The sequence below is a fragment of the Mustelus asterias genome, chromosome 19 (genome assembly GCF_964213995.1).
Source record: "Mustelus asterias chromosome 19, sMusAst1.hap1.1, whole genome shotgun sequence".
NCBI classification, from domain to species: domain Eukaryota; kingdom Metazoa; phylum Chordata; class Chondrichthyes; order Carcharhiniformes; family Triakidae; genus Mustelus; species Mustelus asterias.
The window spans coordinates 55,051,900-55,073,706 of record NC_135819.1 but is presented as its reverse complement, the minus strand read 5'-3'; the positions used below and the strand labels follow the sequence as shown (position 1 = coordinate 55,073,706).

Sequence of the window (21,807 nt, the reverse complement as noted above, 5' to 3'; positions counted from 1 at the left end):
GCAGACATTCATTAGGTGGGTTAAGTTTTTTATAAATATGTTTAAAAGATGTTTAAAATATATATGATGAACAGAAAGTGAAAGAATTACAACTTTGTCATGACATTCTGTTAATTCCATTAAAAGTACGTTCATATATGACAAAGAGTATTTGAAGTATCTATAATAGGTTCCACCTAAAGTTCATATGAATTTTGCTATGTATTTTAAGTAGTGGGTCCCGGGTTCGATTCCCGGCTCGGGTCACTGTCTGTGTGGAGTTTGCACATTCTCCTCGTGTCTGCGTGGGTTTCCTCCGGGTGCTCCGGTTTCCTCCCACAGTCCAAAGATGTGCGGGTTAGGTTGATTGGCCAGGTTAAAAATTGCCCCTTAGAGTCCTGAGATGCGTAGGTTAGAGGGATTAGCGGGTAAATATGTGGGGGTAGGGCCTGGGTGGGATTGTGGTCGGTGCAGACTCGATGGGCCGAATGGCCTCCTTCTGCACTGTAGGGTTTCTATGATTCTATGATTCTAGTGTTGCTTATCCCAATTTTAAGAGTCTTCCTGATGCCATGTTGATTCTTAGAAACCTCTTAAGCTATAGGGTGAAATTAGTTTTACATTTACAGGGAGAAGTATGCAACTTGGCTATTTCAAATGCTTTAAGGAAGTGTAAACCTTAAGATGACATAAACGGATGTGAACCATCTGTCTGATAGGTGTTGCAGAATCCAGTGCAGATTGAAAATCTGGGAGTGATGTTCCACCACTACTGGTACATCGCATTTTTAGCTTTGCTTCTTACATCACTGAAATTCTTCTGAGGCTTTGAAGTAGGCACAGAGATTATGAAAGAGGAATCAGGCTACATGTAAAATGTGAAATTAATATGTCCAAACCCTCCTCTCCCACTCCCCTCCTACTCCCCTCCCCACCCTTCTCTTTCCCTCCCCACTCCCTGTCCTCCTTTCCTCTCTCTTTTCCCTCCCCTCCATCCTCTCCTCCTCCTTTCCTCTGCCCTCATTTCCTCTCTCCTTCTTTCCCTCACCCTTCCCCTTCCTCCTCTCCACCCCCTCCCTTCCTTTGTCCTCTTAACGTTCTCCTTCTTCTCCCCCCACCGACATCCCTCCCTTCCTCATTGTTTACAGAAAGACAACAGAACTGTTGTGTTAAAGTTTTTAAAAAATTATTGCAAGAAATTTGGAAAAGATGAGGCAATTAAATGAAATGTCATACTGCAGCTGAAGTTAAATGTTAAATGTTTAGCTAAATGTTAACATGGTATCAAAGTTTTGTATTTATAATGTTATATTTGTTAATAAATGTTAAACTTTACAAAATTCTACTAATGTTTTATTGAAACATCAAATCACAACATTTAAATGAGATAATTATAAATGAATAACATAATTGAAGTAAACAAGGCAGAAGAATACTAATGATAAACACATGGTGGTTTAGATTTTCCATGGCCCAAAATGTGAACTCTCCTTTGCTCAACCTCATGCAATAAGGTATCCAATCACGGTCTGAGAAGTTCTGATCTCTCTTCTCCCAATTACATTTTCGTTTCCATATTCTAAATTAAAACATACAAACACTCATATATGAATATAATGCAGGTTTAAATAGCAATTCCACAAATTTAAATAAATAAAAAAGCCCATGTTAATTTATACATATTAAATAATACTCATCTTCAGTCATTAAATTAAATTAAAAATTACACTTGAAATGAGTGAATAACAATCGGATTAACTGCTTAAAAGAAATAGCAACAAAAAAAAGACTTTAAAAAACTTCAACATACCCTAATGTTAGCAAGGAATCCTTTTGATCTCTCTCTGCCTTCACTTTCAAACTGGTGTTTCAAAGCTAGACCTCCATGGGCATTCCCAGTCCGGCCCAGTCATAAGGGGACTTGGCTAGAGTCCTCCTGCACCGCGCTGGGGCCTGCGGAGATTGTCCTGACACAGGCCGAAGGCTGCCACTTCCATCGGGAGTTAGGTTACGACTTTTGAATGCAGGTAACTTATGTCTGGTGGCCCATGGCTTTCTGCCACTCGGCGGAGGTTATTGGCCAACATTTCAGGTCGATGGTCTTTCAACAGTTCATCGTGTAAATGTTCTTGCTTCCCTAATCCATGCCCATCTTTCCCACAGATCTATGTTTTGAACTTCTTCAGTCAGCTATTTACCTGGCAGTATGGTGGCACAGTGGTTAGCACTGCTGCCTCACAGCACCAGGGACCCGGGTTTGATTCCCAGCTTGGGTCACTGTCTGTGCGGAGTCTGCATATTCTCCCCGTATCTGCGTGGGTTTCTCCAGGTGCTCCGGCTTCCTCCCTGAAAGATGTGCTGGTTAGGTGCATTGGCTATGCTAAATTCTCCCTCAGTGTACCCGAACAGGCTCTGGAGTGTGGTGACTAAGGAATTTTCACAGTAACTTCATTGCAATATTAATGTAAGACTACTTGTGACACTAATAAATACACTTCATTCTACACTACACACACACCTACCACAGTGATGAAATAGTCCGAAGAAAAACCTCAAATTACATCCAACTTGTTTGCAGCCACCTATTGCTCCTCATTTTCCTCAATCTGTTCACAGTATTTAATACAGTCAACTGCGCAGTCACCCTCAAAAGGTCTCCTCTGTTGCCCAGCTGGGTGGGACTGCACTCACTGCTCACCTATGTAGCCATAGCCAGAGGATCTCTTGCATTGATTTCTCTTCATGTTACTTCTGGACTTCTCCAAAGATCTATTCTTGTGCCCTATTTTTCATCCATATGCTACCCTGCCCCTCAGCAACATTGTGAAAAAACATGTCACAGTCCATATATCTCCAGACGATGTAGACATCACCATCACCTCTCTCAACTTTCCATTGCCCTGATTTGTCACGTGGTTTGTCCAACATAAAGGGCTGGGTGAGTAGAAGGGTGGAATTTTACAGCCTCGCTCATCCCGAAACCATAAAATCCTGCCTGAGGTCAATGGACCTTTCCATTGTCTGCCCCTCGGTTGCTTTGACTCCCGAGGCTGGTGGGACAGTAAAATTCCAGCCCTAATTTTTTTTGTCCTCACTATAAACTCCATTCCTCAGTCACTGACTCCATCCCTCTCTCCCTGGCTACTTCATAAGGTTGATCCAGATTGTCAGTCAGTTTGGCATCCTACTTGAACTTCAGCCAAGCTTCCAAACCCCTACCCATTCCATCCCCAAGACTACCTAGTTCCAACTTTAACCTTTCCCTCCTTCATTCACTCCTGCCTCAAATCTATTTGCTGCTGAAACTTTGCTTCTTGTCTTTGTGACCGCAACTCAGCTATTCCACAGGACTCTTGGCTGGCCTCACGTGTTGCAGACTCTATAAACTTGAGCACATTCGAAACTCAGTTGCAGATATCTGCAGTCTCGTTCATGCATCACCCCTCTTGTACTGACTGACACATATTTGCTTCTGGTCTGGCAAAATTTCCATCCTAGTTTCCAAATATGACCTGACACCTCCTTAACTCTGAAAACTCACCCAGCCTACAACCTCCAAGTTCTCTGCTCCCATCCATCTTTGGCCAATTACACAGCCCCGATTTTGATTGTACTACCAGCAATGCTGTGCGTTCAGCTCTGGAGTCGCCTCTCTACCTCACTTTCCTCTTTAAAACCTACCTCCTTGACCAAGTTTTGGTCATCTATCCAAATATTTTACGTGACTTGGCATCATACTTTGTTTGATTTTACTCCTGTGGTTTGCCTTGCAGATATTGCCTAGGTTAAATATGCTTTATAAGTTCAAGTTTATTAGTGTCACAAATAGGCTTACATTTACATTGCAATGAAGTTACTGTGAAAATCCCTGAGTCGCCACACTCCGGCGCCTGGTAGGGTACACTGAGGGAGAATTTAACCTGGCCAATGCATCTAACCAGCATGTCTTTTGGACTGTGGGAGGAAATCAGATCACCCGGAAGAAACCTCTGCAAACACGTGGAGAACATGCAGACCCCGCACAGACAGTGACCCAAGCTGGGAATCAAACCTGGGTCCCTGGCACTGTGAGTCGGCAGTGCTAATAACCACTGTATTACCCTTTAAAAATGCACATTATTGTAAAAACAGGTCTGTCGTTTCAATATTATGTTTTTTCATCATTTCTTTATAATTCAGATACACACGTGAAATCTTTTACCAGAGATTCATTAATCACTAATATGTTATCGCTAATGCACTCAGGCTTCAATATCTATTTGAACATAATTATAATGTACTTGTATCTTGCCATAATGTTAGCTTACTGTTCCAGAGTGTTCAAACCCCAACTCTGAGAACATCATGTAGGTTAACACTTCCATGCAAAAGTGAGAGAATGCTGCATTGTCAGAGATGCTATATTTCACATGCAATGACCCCCCTTCTGCCTGTTCAAGTGGACGCAGGAGAATCCATGGGAAACATTCATCCCTCAAACGATACCATCAAAACACTAGACTGGCTACAGTGTTTTTCTATTGGGTAAAGTTAAGGAAGGGGTGGACAGATTTTTAATTAGTAAGGATTTGAAGGGCTATGGTGAACTGGCAGGAGTAGAGTTGAGGCCTAGATGAGATCAGCTATGATCGGATTAAATGTCAGAGCAGGCTCGAGGGGCTGGATTTCCTTCTCCTGCTCCTAGTCCTTGTGCTCTATACAACAACAGTGACTACACTTCAGAAGTAGTTACGTAGGAAGTGCTTCGGCATGTCCTGAGTATGTAAAAGATGACAGTACGTAGATACACACACACATAATTCTTTCTTTCTATTACCATTTCTGTTAATGATTGTTTATTGTTTTATTCAGAGAACAGAATACACAGGCAAATTGAATACATTTTAAAAGCCATCAAATTAGAGTTCAATCTTCTACAATTACGAAAATGCTTCCAAACGAAGGATGTGTAAAAAAAATCCTCCAGAAAGCATTGTGCAAATGATCATTTGAGGAACATAAGCTACATTGTGCGTTAAGACTTATTAAAATGCTGAGAATTTTACCTGAGTGCAACAGTTTCCACATCATACAAAAATAGCTCAATACATTTGAGTTGATATTTTTGTATTCATGATAACAGATTTTGTCTGGAGATTTTGCCTTTCAAACTTCACAGAGAACCCTCAGTGTGGTAATCAACAGTCCTACAATCCCATTTAGACACATATCCCTTTCTTCAATAGTGGACCTACACTGAATTAAGAATTAACTTTTAAGAAACTACAAGCACAGTACATTATGTGCCCTTCACTTTAATATGTTACCATCTGCCAACTAAACCTTTCAACGTACACCTGAGTAGTTCAATGTCATTAACACTAGCTGCACTATTAAAATGTGTCACTATTCAGTTTACCAGTACACAGCAGTCAGCCATTTGTGATCACCTGCTTCTTTTCACTTACAAATGCACATTTACACATACTGACTTAATGTCCGCTACTTTGATACTCAAGAATTTAATCAGGTGGGGCAAAATTGCTGGTCTGCTTTCTGCCATCTGTACAAAAAGGGTCATGATCGAAGTCCAATCCATCACGCAAACAAGCCTCCCATCCATTGACTCTGTCTACACTTCCCCCTGCCTCGGAAAAGCAGTCAGCATAAACAAGGCCCCACGCACCTGAGACATACACTCTTCCACCTTCTTCCGTCGGGAAAAAGATACAAAAATCTGAGGTCACGTACTAACCGACTCAAGAACAGCTTCTTCCTTGCTGCCGTCAGACTTCAAAATGGACCTACCTTACATGAAGTTGATCTTTCTTCATAGTCTAGTTATAACTGTAACATTGCATTCTGCTCCCTCTCCTTTCCTTCTCTATGTAATGTATGCTTTGTCTGTATAACGTGCAAGAAACAATACATTTCACTGTATACCAATACGTGACAATAATGAATCAATTTTTAAAATTTGATTTGATAATCAAATCAATTTTTTAAAAATGAAACCCTCATCTGTCATTTCCATGAAATTAAGCTTTCTTCTTTAGGAGATATAAATCAAGTCAGCTGTATTAGCATAGCTAGTAAATTGCTGCAATTTGTCACATTCCCAGAGATTCTTGCTGTTTTAGCTTCAGAAAAATTAGTTGTACGATAATTTGTACTGTCTACTCAACACCTCTCTCAAACAAACTTTTTAAGTGCAAAGTGAAGATAGCAAAAATATTTATTGCTTTTATATTGATGTGTTTGTGTACTTTCTCTCTCTGCATTCTATTTCAGCTGGCTGCATGATAATCATGAATCATACTTTCAATATATTACAATGGGCTGTAGAGACTTCAGTATATCTGGTGCCACAAAGGTAGATCTCCACATTACATCTGTTGCGAGGAAACGGTAGCACTCATCATTCACCTTGTTTTGGCTTCTTTTAACCAGAAACCAAAACAAGGTGTTTATGAAGATCAGGTGACTAAAAGTTTCCGAGCCCAGTCGGGTGGTTTACTGTGGTACGGCAGTCTCCTACTGTTTGGTGCATCATTAGAAGCTGCGGCCTCTACTGTGGCTTCCTGTGGCAGTTCCCCATCCACGCAGGCTTCTTCATTGTATGGATCCTCTAGAAGCTTCAAAACCCGCCTCACCTAAAAAAAACCCACAAGATATAGATAATTCTGGTTCTGGTCCCCACATTACAGGAAGGATGTGGAGGCTTTGGAGAGGGTGCAGAGGAGGTTTACCAGGATGTTGCCTGGTATGGAGGGGAGATCCTATGAGGAGAGGCTGAGGGATTTGGGATTGTTTTCGCTGGAAAGGCGGCGGCTAAGAGGGGATCTTATTGAAACATATAAGATGATTAGAGGTTTAGATAGGGTGGATAGTGATAGCCTTTTTCCTCTGATGGAGAAATCCAGCACGAGGGGGCATGGCTTTAAATTGAGGGGGGGTAGTTATAGAACCGATGTCAGGGGTAGGTTCTTTACCCAGAGGGTGGTGAGGGATTGGAATGCCCTGCCAGCATCAGTAGTAAATGCGCCTAGTTTGGGGGCGTTTAAGAGATCCGTAGATAGGTTCATGGACGAAAAGAAATTGGTTTAGGTTGGAGGGTCACAGTTTTTTTTTAACTGGTCGGTGCAACATCGTGGGCCGAAGGGCCTGTTCTGCGCTGTAATGTTCTATGTTCTATGTTCTATGTTCTAATTGAGCAATCTAAAATCAGCTCACGGCAAAAAGGATGTTTACAGCAGAACACGCGAGGCAGCTTAGAAATGACCTTATTGAGGTATTGAAGATATTGAAGGGAATAGATAAGCACACCCAGAGCTCTGTCCAAGGTTAATCAAAATTCAGAAAATAGCAATCAGTTTATACGGAACTTCTTAAGCTTAGGTTGTTGTGGAATAGCCGATCACAAAAGTATTACTCCCATGAATATAAATGTTTGACAAATGTCATTTCAGTGAAAAACTTGAATTTTTCTACTGACTTTCCAACCTCAAGAATATCCCAAGGTGCTTCACAATTAATTGAATATTTTTGAAGTGTAATTATTGTTGTAACATAGCCAATAAGCTATTGAATGGGCGGCATGATGGCAGAGTGGTTAGCACTGCTGACTCACAGCGCCAGGGACCTGGGTTCGATTCCCGGCTTGGGTCACTGTCTGTGTGGAGTTTGCACGTTCTCCCCGTGTCTGCATGGGTTTCCTCCGGGTGCTCCGGTTCCCTCCCACAGTCCAAAGATGTGCTGGTTAGGTGGATTGGCCATGCTAAATTGCCACTTAGTGTTAGGAGGTCTAGCTAGGGTAAATGCATGGGGTTATGGGGATAGGGGCTGGGTGGGATTGTGGTTGGTGCAGACTCGATGGGCTGAATGGCCTCCTTCTGCACTGTAGAATTCTATGATTCTATGAATCTTAAGGGATGAAGTGGAGTTGGAAGTCCATGCCCTTTGGGGTTGGTCTGATCTACTGAAATTATCTTTTCTGCTCCTGCAAGGAAGAGTGATGATGAGGGGTGGTGGGTAATGAAAGAGAGGATAATTTAGACACACGTAATAATGAATATTTGGGAACCAAGATATCCTGGAAGTTGCTCGATTGTTTTCCAATGACAAGGAAGAATTTCCTGAGCTGCAATACTTTGCAAGATATCTTAAAATGTTTGATGTAATATGCCTTACTTAAATCTTACATTAAAGTATACAATTCTTCCTCAGCCATTCATTTGCAAAGGATTGTTTTGGCACATAATACCCGAAACCAGTTTAGTGAAATTTACCCACCTCCGAGAAGTCGCCATTCTCTGCAGTGGTGATTGCATTCTGCGCAATGTAATTTCTCAGGATAAATTTGGGGTTGTTTGAATTCATCACCTTCACACGTTCAGCGTTTAGTTCAGCAATATCATCAATGCCCTCTGCTTCATTTTCTAAACGAGACCTGAAACAAAACAAGATAACAAGTACATGACATATTTTCAAAAATATCCACACACTGAAAACCCAAAGCTGAACATTCAGAAATACAAACTCATACCATAACCTTTCAAAAACCGCAGGAAGGACACGACTCAAGAATGAGGATTTGATTTTGATTTGATTTATTATTGTCACATGTATTAGTATACAATGAAAAGTATTGTTTCTTGCACGCTAAACAAAAAAGTATACTGTTCATAGAGAAGGAAAGGAGAAGGTGCAGAATGTAGTGTTACAGTTATAGCTAGGGTGTAGAGAAAGATCAACTTAATGCAAGATAGGCCCATTCAAAAGTCTGATAGCAGCAGGGAAGAAGCTGTTCTCGAGTCGGTTGGTATGTGACCTCAGACTTTTGCATCTTTTTCCCAACGGAAGAAGGTGGAAGAGAGAATGTCCTGGGTGCGTGGGGTCCTTAATTATGCTGGCTGCTTTGACAAGGCAGCAGGAAGTGTAGACACTCAATGGATGGGAGGCTGGGAGGACCTTCTGTCACCAGTATAGGAGAATTAATTTGGAAATTACACCTTTAATGCTTAAACTTTATGCAAACGAATTAGAAATTTTAAAAACATAAAAAACACTGAGATTTTGGGAACTTACCTAAGGAGAAAAATATGCTGCAATTCATTACAAAAACTTAAAGAAATATACTGGTTTCAATTGTTACTTTTGAGCCTGTTAAACATTAAGCAAATCGTACCGTTATTCGTAAAGACTGCACTACACGGAAACCACAGATACTGGAGTCGCAAAGACTTGCGCTTAAGAGATCCCATAAGATATAGGAGCAGAATTAGGCCATTTGGCCTATCAAGACTGCCCCGCCATTCAATCATGGCTGATATGATTCTCATCCCCATTCTCCTGCCTTCTCCCCGTAACCCTTGATCCCCTTATTGATCAAGAACCTATCTATCTCTGTTTTAAAGACACTCAATGACCTGGCCGCCACAGCCTTCTGCGGCAAAGAGTTCCACTGATTCACCACCCTCTGGCTGAAGAAATTCCTCCTCATCTCAGTTTTAAAGAAGCTTCCCTTCACTCTGAGGTTGTGCCCTTGAGTTCTTGTCTCCCCCCTTGGCGGAAATATGCTCTCCATCTCCACTCTATCTAGGCCTCTCATTATTTGCAATTTACAAAACTTACGTGCATGAATAAACAAAGTCTTTTTTTTAATTTTTAAAATTGACTTCCCCCCAAGCCCCCCATGATTTTCTGCCTTTCTCCCAATGCTGACACGATCTGGAGTTCAAGTCCACAGACGCTGACAGACCTGGATACTTAGTCCAAGTGGTCTTTCTCCGTGTCTGACCCAAAACAGTAATTGTCAGCAAATAGTTTGTCTATTCAATCCTGTTCTCATCCAACGCTCGAACAACTTACTGCCAGGAGTCCCTAGATAGGAAACAGAAGCAGGGAACCAAGTTGATTCTCTCCCCCTGCAGTGATCAAAGCCTTCCGCCACTTGAGACTAATTGTGGCATCCTACCAACAACTCCAGTGAACACATACAGGGGCAGGAATCACTATTCTGATCTAGCTGGCTTCGTGCAATTCTGGGAGGCATCTTCAACTGACAGACGCCTGGGGGAAATCTAGAAATTATTATTTATTTTATTTTAGCGTACTGTTTTCCATAAAGTTGCAGTTTCTAACCTGTACTTTTGTAGCCAGTCTGTCCATGCTTTCTTCTGTTTGCTCAGTAGCTCTTCAATTGTCATCTCTTGTAACTCAGATAAACGTTCTATGCGAGCCAACTCCTTGGCAATTCCTTCTTTGCTGCCAAGTAGATCAAAGAGCTGTGGATTGGAGTGCGATAGGGACAGCAACATGGACAGCTGCCTGTGTAGGATTGCCAGAACACAAGGTCAGAATCTGAATAAACAAAGTCTAAATCATAATCATACAGATTTTACAAAGTATAATATACATATATATATATATATAAATATAGATTTAAATATATATTCAAGTTACTAGGAGTACAAGTTGAATAGCAGAGGCGTAAGGGACATGTCCCTAATATGCCAACCGCACTGGAATGAAAGTGCAACATTAGAACGTACTTTAATTGTTATTTAATTAACAATTATTCAATGGGCTGTAGAGGCTGGGTCATTAAGCATGTTCAAGGTGACATGGGCAGCATGGTGGTTAGCACTGCTGCCTCACAGCACCAGGGACCTGGCTTCAATTCCTGGCTTGGGTCACTGTCGGTGTGGGGTTTGCACTTTCTCCCCGTGTCTGCATGGGTTTCCTCCGGGTGCTCCGGTTTCCTCCCGCAGTTCAAAGATGTGCGGGTTAGGTTGATTGGCCATGCTAAATTGCCCCTTAGTGTTAAGGGGGCTAGCAGGGTAAATGAGGTCACAGGGTTAGGACTGGGTGGGATTGTGGTTGGTGCAGACTTGATGGGCCAAACGGCCTCCTTCTGCACTCTTGGGGATTCTATGAAGATAGACAGATTTTGAATCAGTAAGGGGATCGAGATTTGTGGGGATAAGGTGGGAAAGTGGAGTTGAGGATTATTACATCAAATCAGTCATGATCTCATTGAATGGCACAACAGACTCGATGGGAAAATGGTCTATTTCTACTGCTACACTTTATGATCTTATGGAGGACAGCTGCACTACAAAGTAATTCTAATTTGCAAACTGCCAATGACAACAACATAGCTTATTAGATATAGCAGGTGTGTGTACAATAATGATTTTACAAGTAAAACCTTCTATAAATCTCAAAGGTATTTCATGCCCAAGGTCTACATTCTTACCGCGGATCCATGGTTGGTTTGGAGGCCAGTTTTAGCTCCTCCAATGTTGCACATTGCTGGATCAGCTTTTCAAGAAATTCCTCCAGTGTAAAAAGGGTGGAAGTTCCAGGAATTGGAACTTCACTAAGCAAACGGAAGGTGTTTGTAAAATCTGCACCTGAGTAAAGAAAACAGAAGTCATTTAATATGTGCTTGGAGTTTAGATTCATGTAATTTTCGTTCATTGTGTGAGTACTACACTAAACCTATTCTGGCCAAATGGGTGATGGCCTGAGCAATTAGGCCCAACATAAAATTGGATACTTTAATTAGTACACAGCTAAACAGCTTCTGCAAGCAAAAAGCCTGACAGAACTCAGACAGGACAAGGTTACCACAGGTCAAAAGCCATAGGGGCCAATCCAGAGCTGCCTTGCATATTGAACAGAGGTGCCTGACCTTAACAATGGGTGGGGTCATTATGATCCAAAACCAGAATCCAGACCTCTTACATATTGCATAGAGATGCTCGATCTTAACAATAGAAGAGACGTTATGGCCCGAAACCCATCAAGAGGTACTCAGCCAGAAGAATAGAAAAAGGCTTTATGTTTGTGTATTCCCCAGTTTGAGCCAGATTCCCTGCTATTAACCATATCCTGAAAGCCATGATTGGAAATGTCGGCATTGGACTGGGGTGGGCACAGTAAGAAGTCTCACAACACCAGGTTAAAGTCCAACAGGTTTATTTGGAATCATGAGCTTTTGGAGCATTGCTCCTTCATCAGATGAGTATATTGCCACTCACCTGATGAAGGAGCAGTGCTCCAAAAGCTTGTAATTCCAAATAAACCTGTTGGACTTTAACCTGGTGCTGTGAGACTTCTTATTACATCCTGAAAGGAGATATGTACAACTAGGATGACCTGGTCTAACCTTGTTGGGTGCTGTGACCCCTGCCCTGTCACTCCATTGGCTGAAAGCCAGAGAACATTCCAGAAGGGGTCAAAGAAGGGGATAAAAAATGTCCATCTTAAGACAAACCCCAGCGAAGACTCGACCGGCCTACTGTGACCTGGGACGATGGAAGAGGGCATGCGAGAGCCACCTTCGTACCAAGAAAACCCCAAGTTTATCTGTCGTGCGAGCTCAGTGAACTGGATCCAACAGACCGGTTAACGTCACCAGAACAGGTAGCATATATGTGTGTTTTCAGGCAGATAGCCGAGTTTGGGAAACAACTAACTTATTTCATTGTGTAAGAATTTGTTTCTTTAACTTACAAGTGTTTTTAATAAAGCTAAGTTTAGTTTAATAAAGCTAAGTTTAGTTTAATCAAGCTAAGTTTAATAAAGCTAACCACAATCCTTGTCTGTCTCATAAAGTAAGAGCACCGGAGTAAATGTGGTTTGAGTGATAAATTGGTCAGAGTGTCTGTATAGAGTATTTTACAGGCAACATTATGAAGAAATCCAGTTATTAGATTTAAGCTGGCTAAACCTAGGAGGTTATACAGTGCATATCTGATCATGTGCATTGTCATTTAGAATTTGGAAGGAAATCTGAATAGCACAAACAAGAATGTAACATTTCTGGCATTTATGGATGTATCTCACTCCTGTTTCTGTAATCATGCATTCTCTCTCCTTTTCATTACTTCAGGACTTCCTTTCTGTATTTTCTTTTATAGTTAGTTCTCCTACAAGCTAGCATACAGGAAATAGTTATAGAAGAATAATAAGTTTGGAATTAGGAAAGGATAGCAAGCTGGATTAAGAATTAAAGTTTATTTATTTGTGTCACAAGTAGGCTTACATTAACACTGCAGTGAAGTTACTGTGAAAATCCCCTAATTTTTTATATTGAGAAAACACAGTTAAGATTCAAGGGCAGTACTTTAATGAATGTCAATGCTTTGGGATAGGGGCTGAGGGGGAATGCTATTGACTTTTGCAGATTATACCAGAAGAGAAATATAGTTAACTCTTTAGAAGATTAACCTTTCATACTAACCTGCTATCTGGCAAACATGCAATAACTCGGAAACTAACTCTTCATCCTCTGCTTTCTCATGTCGAAGAAGTCCGAACTTCTTTCTCATTTTTTGCAGGTAATGTTGCTGGAATTCAGTATTGTATTCCTCTTCGATGATAGACTGACTCTCCTCCAGGGGCAGTTCAGGAACCAAGGCCTCAGCCAATTTACTCAGATTCCATTTGCAGATTTCAGGCTGACGGCTGTATGCATAGCGACCTCCATTATCAGAACCATTACATATGTAATCTGGATCAAACCTTGAATGGTTGGAGGGAGAAAAGAAACAGGCATCAATTCAATCTTGCTGGAGCCTTTTCTGTTATATTTGTGGTACAGTGTATTACTAAATTCAAATGTCTATTCTCACGCCTGGATTATTTTACACTGAAAAGTATTGCTACATATATATGTTAAATGCAATTTTCCACTTTAGACCGAATTTGTATGTTAATTGTTTAATAGTATTCACTGGGATATATAAAGGAGTTACAGGTGGCACTGGGTGTGTGTGTGTCGAGTTGTAAAAGAGAATAAAGTGAGTTTGTGAAGAAGCTGGACTTGTTTCATTTATTACTGGACTGCAAATGCAAATATATGCATGAATGCACATCCACTTCAGAAAATACAAGTGTGTGTTCTTTAAAACTCAGAGGAAAAAATGGTTGATCGAAAACAGAAATATTACAGCAATCCAATGAAATGAACAATATTTTTCATTCATTACTGCAAAATGCAATTCAAAATACAGAAGGGAAAATATATTAACTTGATGATTTTTTTCATTTGTCGAGCAGTTTTAATACTCTGTATACAAAACCCTGAGCGACTGCCAAAGAAGATTAATGTTAGACAATGAAATATGCTCTGTTTTGGTATTTAGTCTGATTGCCAAGCACTTCCAGGCCAGGTACGATATTATCAGGCTTAGGGTAAAATTCTCCCTCCCGTAACCTACAATGGTACATCAGCCCCATAGGAAATGCACAGCTGCCTATGGAGGCTAACTTCTGTGTTGGGTGCAGGGACCAGATACCTAAATCCATCCTCCTATGGCACTGTACATTGATACTCCAATATAATGCATCCTGAGGAGTTATAGCATACTGCAGTGAGTAACCCCAGAATTTTGTTTTAAATGAAGAGGTTGAAAATCCAGTAAAGGTTAAAATCAGGTAAAATTCAATCAGCACCTGCATTTTTAGCAGCTCTAAAACTGATCATGCCTAACATTTTCATATTCAACAAGAACTCCGCATTCAGTGAAACAAAGCCATTGATATTCAGCCTTTCCTCTTGCTCAATATAAAATCCTTGAAGTGATGAGTTAGTGCAGCAGCACTTAACAGACCAGTTCCACCAACTTCCAGGATGTTGAAATTCACAAGGAAGGAAAAATATTTTTCAGAACAAAACAAAAGGTCAGATGAACTGTCCCAAAACCTACATCCCTGTCTGATAAACGACACAGAAAAAAATACAACTGCCTGGAAAAGCCCAAGGCAGAAACTTCTGCCTCGGCTGAAAGGGCAGCACAAATAATTTATTTTAGTGTCACAAGTCGGCTTACATTAATACTGCGATGAAGTTACTGTGAAAATCCCCTCGTCGCCACACTCCGGCGCCTGTTTGAACACATTAAGGGAGAATTTAGCATGGCCAATGCACTCAAGCAGCATGTCTTTCAAACTGTGGGAGGAAACCGGAGCACCCGGGAGGAAACCCACGCAGACACGGGGAGAACGTGCAGATTCTACACAGACAGTGACCCAAGCCGGGAATAAAACCCGGGTCCCTGGCGCTGTGAGGCAGCAGTGCTAATCACTGTGCCGCCTTCAAAGGCAAGGAAACAAAATGAAAATGGAAAAATTACTAAATTTCTTCCTGTGAAACACTTGATATCATTGGTAACATGACATGTTGTACAACACAGAAATGTTTGTGAGTTCCACTAATGATGTCCATTGTGTGTTTGGCAACTGCATTTGAAACAAAGTTTTAACCCTGCAAAATTATAAGTTAGTCCGCACTGCATTCAAAATCTACGTGCCTGTCCATGAATCCAAAAGGTCCATAGTCAATGGTGAGTCCTACGATGCTCATGTTGTCTGTATTTAGTACGCCATGACAAAATCCAACACACTGCCATTCAGCCACCAGTCTGGCAGTCCTCTTGGTTATCTGTAGATTTGTTAAAACAGGAGCTCTTTTAGATGCATAATAAAAGTCATTCTTCAATTTCAAGACAGAGCTTTGCAGAAAAAAAAACACATTTTGAAATGTACCCAAGTTCTGTAAATTTGATTAACACAATTCCATTCTCAGTTTTCTGTTCAAGGTAGTCCTGGGAAAATAAAACATTCCTTGATTTGATTTATCATTGTCACATATATTAGCATACAGTGAAAAGTATTGTTTCTTGCGTGCTATACAGACAAAGTAAACCGTTCATAGAAAAGGAAACGGGAGTGCAGAATGGAGTGTTACAGTCATAGCTAGGGTGTAGAAAAAGATCAACTTAATGCAAGGTAAGTCCATTCAAAAGTCTGACAGCAGCAGGGAAGAAGCTCTTCTTGAGTCGGTTGGTACGTGACCTCAGACTTTTGTATCTTTTTCCCAACGAAAGAAGGTGGAAGAGAGAATGTCCGGGGTGCGTGGGGTCTTTAATTATGCTGGCTGCTTTGCCGGAAGAGTCAATGGAAGGCTGGTTTGCGTGATGGATTGGACTACATTCACAACTTTTGTTCTTTGCGGTCTTGGGCAGAGCAGGAGCCATACCAAGCTGTGATACAATCAGAAAGAATGCTTTCTATGGTGCATCTGTAAAAGTTGGTGAGAGTCGTAGCTGACATGCCAAATTTCCTTCGTCTTCTGAGAAAGTAGAGGCATTGGTGGGCTTTCTTAACGATAGTTTCGGCATGGGGGGACCAGGACAGGTTGTTGGTGATCTGGACACCTAAAAACTTGAAGCTCTCGACCTTTTCTACTTCATCCCCGTTGATGTAGACAGGACATGTTCTCCTTTACGCTTTCTGAAGTCGAAGACAATCTCCTTCATTTTGTTGACATTGAGGGAGAGTTATTGCTGCCGCACCAGTTCACCAGATTCTCTATCTCATTCCTGTACTCTGTCTCGTCATTGTTTGAGATCCGACTCACTATGGTGGTGTCGTCAACAAACTTGAAAATCGAATTGGAGGGGAACTTGGCCACTCAGTCATAGATGTGTAAGGAATACAGTAAGGCGCTGAGAACACAGCCTTGTGGGGCACCGGTGTTGAGGATGATCATGGAGGAGGTGTTGTTGCCTACCCTTACTGATTGTGGTCTGTGAGTTAAATTCAGGATCCAGTTGCAGAGGGAGGTGCCGAGGCCCAGGTCACGGAGTTCAGAGATGAGTTTTGTGGGAATAATGGCGTTGAAGGCTGAGCTGTAGTCAATAAATAAGAGTCTGACATAGGTGTCATTGTTATCTATGTGTTCCAGGGTTGAATGCTGCGCCGGGGAGATGGTGTCTGCTGTGGACCTGCTGTGGCGGTAGGCGAACTGTAGTGGATCATTTTTCATTTTTTTCTTTATCTCCATGAGTAATGTTTCATAGCTTTGTTCAATTAATGTTTATCAAAATAATCACTTGCTTGTTTTGTGTAAAATGGAGGGTGGAAATCTCCACAAAAAGTTTGAAATTATAGTCATTTTACATTAGCACATTTAAAAATGTTACACTGATACAAATGGTGAGCTCACAATTAAACTCAAAACTTATTGTCTGTTTGGAAATTCAGTGAGATACATTGCTTATTCATTTAAATAACCACACGCAAATTACACAATGAAAAAGAAAAATTACATCAGTAATGCAAAATCTCATGTTGCCGCCATAAAACAATGAGACAGAGACACAAACAGGCAGACACAGGCTCAGAGAGATGCCTCATCATGACATCCCAAACTTGAACTTACTTCATTTTTTTCTAAAAATGCCACAAATCTTTTAAAAGGCCAAAATTATAGGACCAGACAAAGGGGAGAATCAATTGTCATGCAAGGCAGGTGTGTATGAAGCACTGTGGACATGTACCCTGGATGTGTTAAAAGTTTGTCAGTGGTAGAAATAAGAGGTTGCCAAGGGAAGTTAATTGATCTATAGTGCAAAGGAGGCATTCATTTGGGTTTAACTAGATACATCAAGTATAATCTCCTACTAGGAGACACTACAGTCTCTACATTTCCATTTGTCAAAACTACGACGGGAAGTAATAAAGCAGCGTTAGTGATTTAATGCTCAGCTGTCATGACATGCAGCATTCTATCTCAATGGACCACTTTCAGAAATAAACCATTCAAATTAAATCCTTACGTCTTGAACAAATGTTATACACTTCCTCTTCTCTCTGGTACATCAACAAACCTTTGATCTCCGTGTCACGTACATAGGCGGGAACTTGGATGCACTTTACCTTTTCCGACAATCATAGAATCTACAGTGCAGATGGAGGCCACTTGGCCCATCGAGTCAGCACCAACAACAATCCCACCCAAGTCCCATCCTCGTAACTCCACATATTTACCCTCCTAACCCGTGACACTAAGGGGCAATTTATCATGGCCAATCAACCTAACCTGCACATCGTTGGGACTTTGGGAGGAAACCGGAGCACCCGGAGGAAACCCACGCAGACACGGGGAGAATGTGCAAACTCCACACAGATAGAGACCCGAGGCCGGAATTGAACCCGGGTCCCTGGCGCTGCGAGGCTGTAGTGCTAACCACCGTGTCAGACCCATTTTAGAATGCAGACATCTCCTACTCAGCAGAGATCAGCTAACTAACCAGACCATGAAACAAACTTGGAACCTTCAGATTTGTGGGGTGGGATTTTCCAGTCCAGCCCATGATGGGAATTGTTGCGGACAGGACAGGACATTTGACAGACCTACTTTAGGTAGGACTGGAAAATCCCATCCTATGTAGTGTGCACGATAGTGCAGTCCTGTACAGTTAGTAGTAATAGAAGATAAAATGGTCAAAAAATAAATCAGATCTGCTCTGGATAGTGACAGCTTGCAATGAATGTTCAAGTTATGGTACGCACAAAAGATAAAAACATGTAAAGTAGCATAGTATTCCACTGCGCAGTTACTTATTTCATAAAGTCTTACCTCTCTGAAGAAAGCAGCATTTCGCTGTATTGTGTTTTGGGGGTGTGCACTCTGAATTTCCGGATAGAATGTCCCAATAACGTAGTCAAGCATTTGAATTCGAATATCATTTCTACCGCAACTAGGCCCCTTTCGACCTGTAAATTCATCCATAGGTTTAAATATCTCAAAGGATCCAAATCTGATTTTAAAACACATAACAGGATACATTTACTTGTAGGTAATGAATTAAGATTAATATGTTATAAATTCTGAACATTTACGCACGCTTACACCAAAAACAGAGATCCTAATACCGTAGAAATGTCGAAGCAATACGAAGAACAATAGTGCACTTTTCATCTATTGGATGTCCATCATACAACACATCCCTCATGACTTTAGTATCTGATGTTACACACGTTCCCCCTCGTGTTGTTGGAATTCCCAGATGGAACATGGCCTCGCTACAGAGAAATTCCCTTATGCTGGAACGAAGCACTTTTCGACCATCTGATTTTCTGTCAAAAACAAACGTGAACATGATTCACATCATTACGAACAGCACAAGATTCAAAGGCAAATATATGCAATTAGGAAACAACACTAAAACTTACAATTGGTTCCTACTGAAAACAAATGCAACAACAAAGTTCAGATAGCAGTTTTTAACATAGAAAAACATTCCAAGGTTTAATCTGAAATAAGTGGATGAAGAGCAGAGAAAGGTGTTAGGAAAGCTGACCCAAAAACCTGGTCAATGATATGGGTTCTTTTGGTTGGTGTGAGATGAGAAAACAGATAGGCTAAAATGCTTAGGCTGGGAATTTTAGAGTGTGGGGCCTAAGAAGGCACAATAGTCAGTAGCATCAAAGAAGGCATTGCGATCAATGATGCGGTGGGAGAGTGGGGTTGATGCAACTGCATGAAAATCTAGAGTCGAAACAATGGAAGGTTCAGAGGGCGGTTGTAGGCCTGTGTAGTGTGGCGTGTTACAGATCACTCAGGGAGTTCAATTCCTCTTACAACACGCATGCATGTTGTCATCCAGAACTATAGACAGGGATGGTGGAAGATCAAACTTTCTTTCCATTGCATGGCTGACCAGGAATCTCTCCTGATCTTACTGTCTTGCCACCAGCACATACGTGTTGGAAGGATTTACAGGTTGATGATCGGTGGGTCCGAATCCCGGCTTGGGTCACTGTCTGTGTGGAGTTTGCACATTCTCCCTGTCTTTGCATGGGTTTCCCCGGGTACTCCGGTCCAAAGATGTGCAGGTTAGGTTGATTCACCATGCTAAATTGCCCCTTAGTATCCCGGGATGTGTAGGTTAGAGGGATTAGCGGGGTAGGGCCTGGGGTGGGATTGTTGTCTTGATGGGCTGAATGGCCTCCTTCTGCACTGTCGGGATTCTATGATCAACACAGTAACTTCATTGCAGTGTTAATGTAAGCCTACCTGTGACACTAATAAATAATAAAAATAAACCTGTTTGGCCGTGTTATGAATGTGCCTTCCTTGACAATCGAGACCAGGGTGGGACTCGACCCTAAGCTTCTGGCTTAGAAGTAGCGTCACCACCACTGCACCACAAGACTCCTACTGCAGGTGTCACAGAATGGGAATGGGTGATGCCTTGAAGGGAAAATTAGGATTTCAATTTGTGGGAACTACGCTACAGTCCCAGAAACCAGGAGTGAACAGGAAGCAAGGGATGAGTGCATGAGGATGCCCCTAAACTCTGTACTTATCCAAAACAGACAAACTTAGTTCCCAGGATAATAATTCAGCAGGATAATTATATTTTAGCTACTCACGCCAATTATGCCCCATATATATGCACACACTAAAAAGCAAATCTTACAATTATAAAGTGTTCCTCAAGTTAAATAAGAGGGAAGAGTGGAAAAATAAGCATGGGGCAAGAAAAAAAAGGAATGTGAAGTTGCTTCCACTGGGGGTGGGGGGAGGGGAAGAGATAGGAGCCTAAATTTAGGATTGGAATTAACAGGCCTCCGAGAGTCAAAGTACAGGAGAGACACGACTGGATGTAAACATGCATTATCCTGCCTGTTCCCAGGCCTTACCCTCCCTGTCCCAGACTTTACCCAGTCTGAGGTTTTACCCTGTCCCAGGCTTTACACTCCATGTCCCAGGCTTTACCTCTCCCTGTCCCAGGCCTTACCCTCTCCCTGTCCCAGGCCTTACCCTCTCCCTGTCCCAGGCCTTACCCTCTCTGTCCCAGGCCTTACCCTCCCTGTCCCGGGCTTTACCCTCCCTGCCCCAGGCCTTGCCCTCCAGGCTGCCTCAGGCCTTGCCCTCCCTGTTCCAGACTTCACCCTCCCTGTCCCAGGCCTTGCCCTCCAGGCTGCCTCAGGCCTTGCCCTCCCTGTTCCAGACTTCACCCTCCCTGCCCCAGGCCTTGCCCTCCAGGCTGCCTCAGGCCTTGCCCTCCCTGTTCCAGACTTCACCCTCCCTGTCCCAGGAGTATTGCGGTTTGTAATGAGTGGGTTAGTATTGACCTGGAGTAAGGGGTCGGTCCAGCTCCTTTGATCTGCAGCTCCCACCTCTGCCCCTGGCCATTCAGCACCTCCCCCAGGTACATGGCCGCTCCGTCCCCCAGCTGCCCGGCGAAGCTGCCGAACTGGTGCCCGCAGTAGCAGTGAGCGGCGGGCTCGGAGCCGGCCAGCTGGCGGTTCCCGCTGAAATACAGGGCCAGCTCCCCCTCCCAGGCCGGTTCCGGCTCGGGCTCCAGCCCCAGCAGGCGGAGAGCCGGCAGCGAGTAAGCCACCAGCCGGGGCTGCTCCACCGGCGCTGGCCGCACCCGGGAGAAGCAGGCGGCCGGCACCTGGCGGGAGGCCGACTCCTGGGACGGGTCGAGGGGCAGCGAGCGCAGCGCCAGGTTGTCGAAGCGGAGGCTCCGCAGGCTGCCGCCCGAGCCCATTGCCCTCTGAGTGCCGCCGCGGCGGGGCTGGTGTGGGGAGCAGAGAGAGCGGCAGGCACAGCGAGCCGCACCTAGTGCCATACACAGCCCGCTACACTGTAACCCCAATCACACTGATACACACACTTCCGACAGGCAACTTGTTCCTGTAGCAACTCCCTCTACTCTGTAACCCTCTGCACTACCAACTTTCTAAATTCACTCTTCACTTATTCCTTTGTGGTTAGTTTTGCACAACTTTTCTTTTTTGTTATTGATTGAGTGGAGGTCGGATTTCGTTTGCTTTTCTTCCCACCCAGAGTTATACTTCTCTGTGTCCCAGGCGGAAATTTTCCACATCCAAACAATCCCCACCCCCCCAGCAGCAGGTTCACAACTCAGCTCCAGCCCAAGATGGATAGGCCTTATATTGTCAGCTTGGATCTTGTTTGACTCTCTGGAATTGGGTTTTGGTTCTTGGAGCAAGAAAGGAATGGAGTCGAGTTTG

The 21,807-nt window shown here is 42.7% G+C and overlaps 1 protein-coding gene across 2 annotated transcripts; it reads right to left on the bottom strand.

Annotated features, from left to right (window-relative positions):
- Positions 1-4,788: 4,788 nt before the first annotated feature.
- On the bottom strand, positions 4,789-21,457 carry selenoo1 (selenoprotein O1). 2 transcript variants are annotated; one of them, XM_078235561.1, is made up of 9 exons: positions 20,899-21,457; positions 18,691-18,894; positions 18,395-18,575; positions 15,282-15,412; positions 13,211-13,491; positions 11,219-11,375; positions 10,102-10,287; positions 8,251-8,407; positions 4,789-6,611 (listed from the first exon to the last, which is right to left on the bottom strand). In XM_078235561.1, exons 1-9 carry the CDS (start codon positions 21,399-21,401, stop codon positions 6,426-6,428), a joined length of 1,986 nt encoding a protein of 661 aa, XP_078091687.1. In that variant the 5' UTR covers positions 21,402-21,457; the 3' UTR covers positions 4,789-6,425. The 2 variants fall into 2 exon arrangements, with proteins under 2 accessions (XP_078091687.1, XP_078091686.1); XM_078235560.1 differs by having other exon boundaries at positions 6,435-6,611; positions 20,899-21,434.
- Between the last annotated feature and the right edge of the window lie 350 nt (positions 21,458-21,807).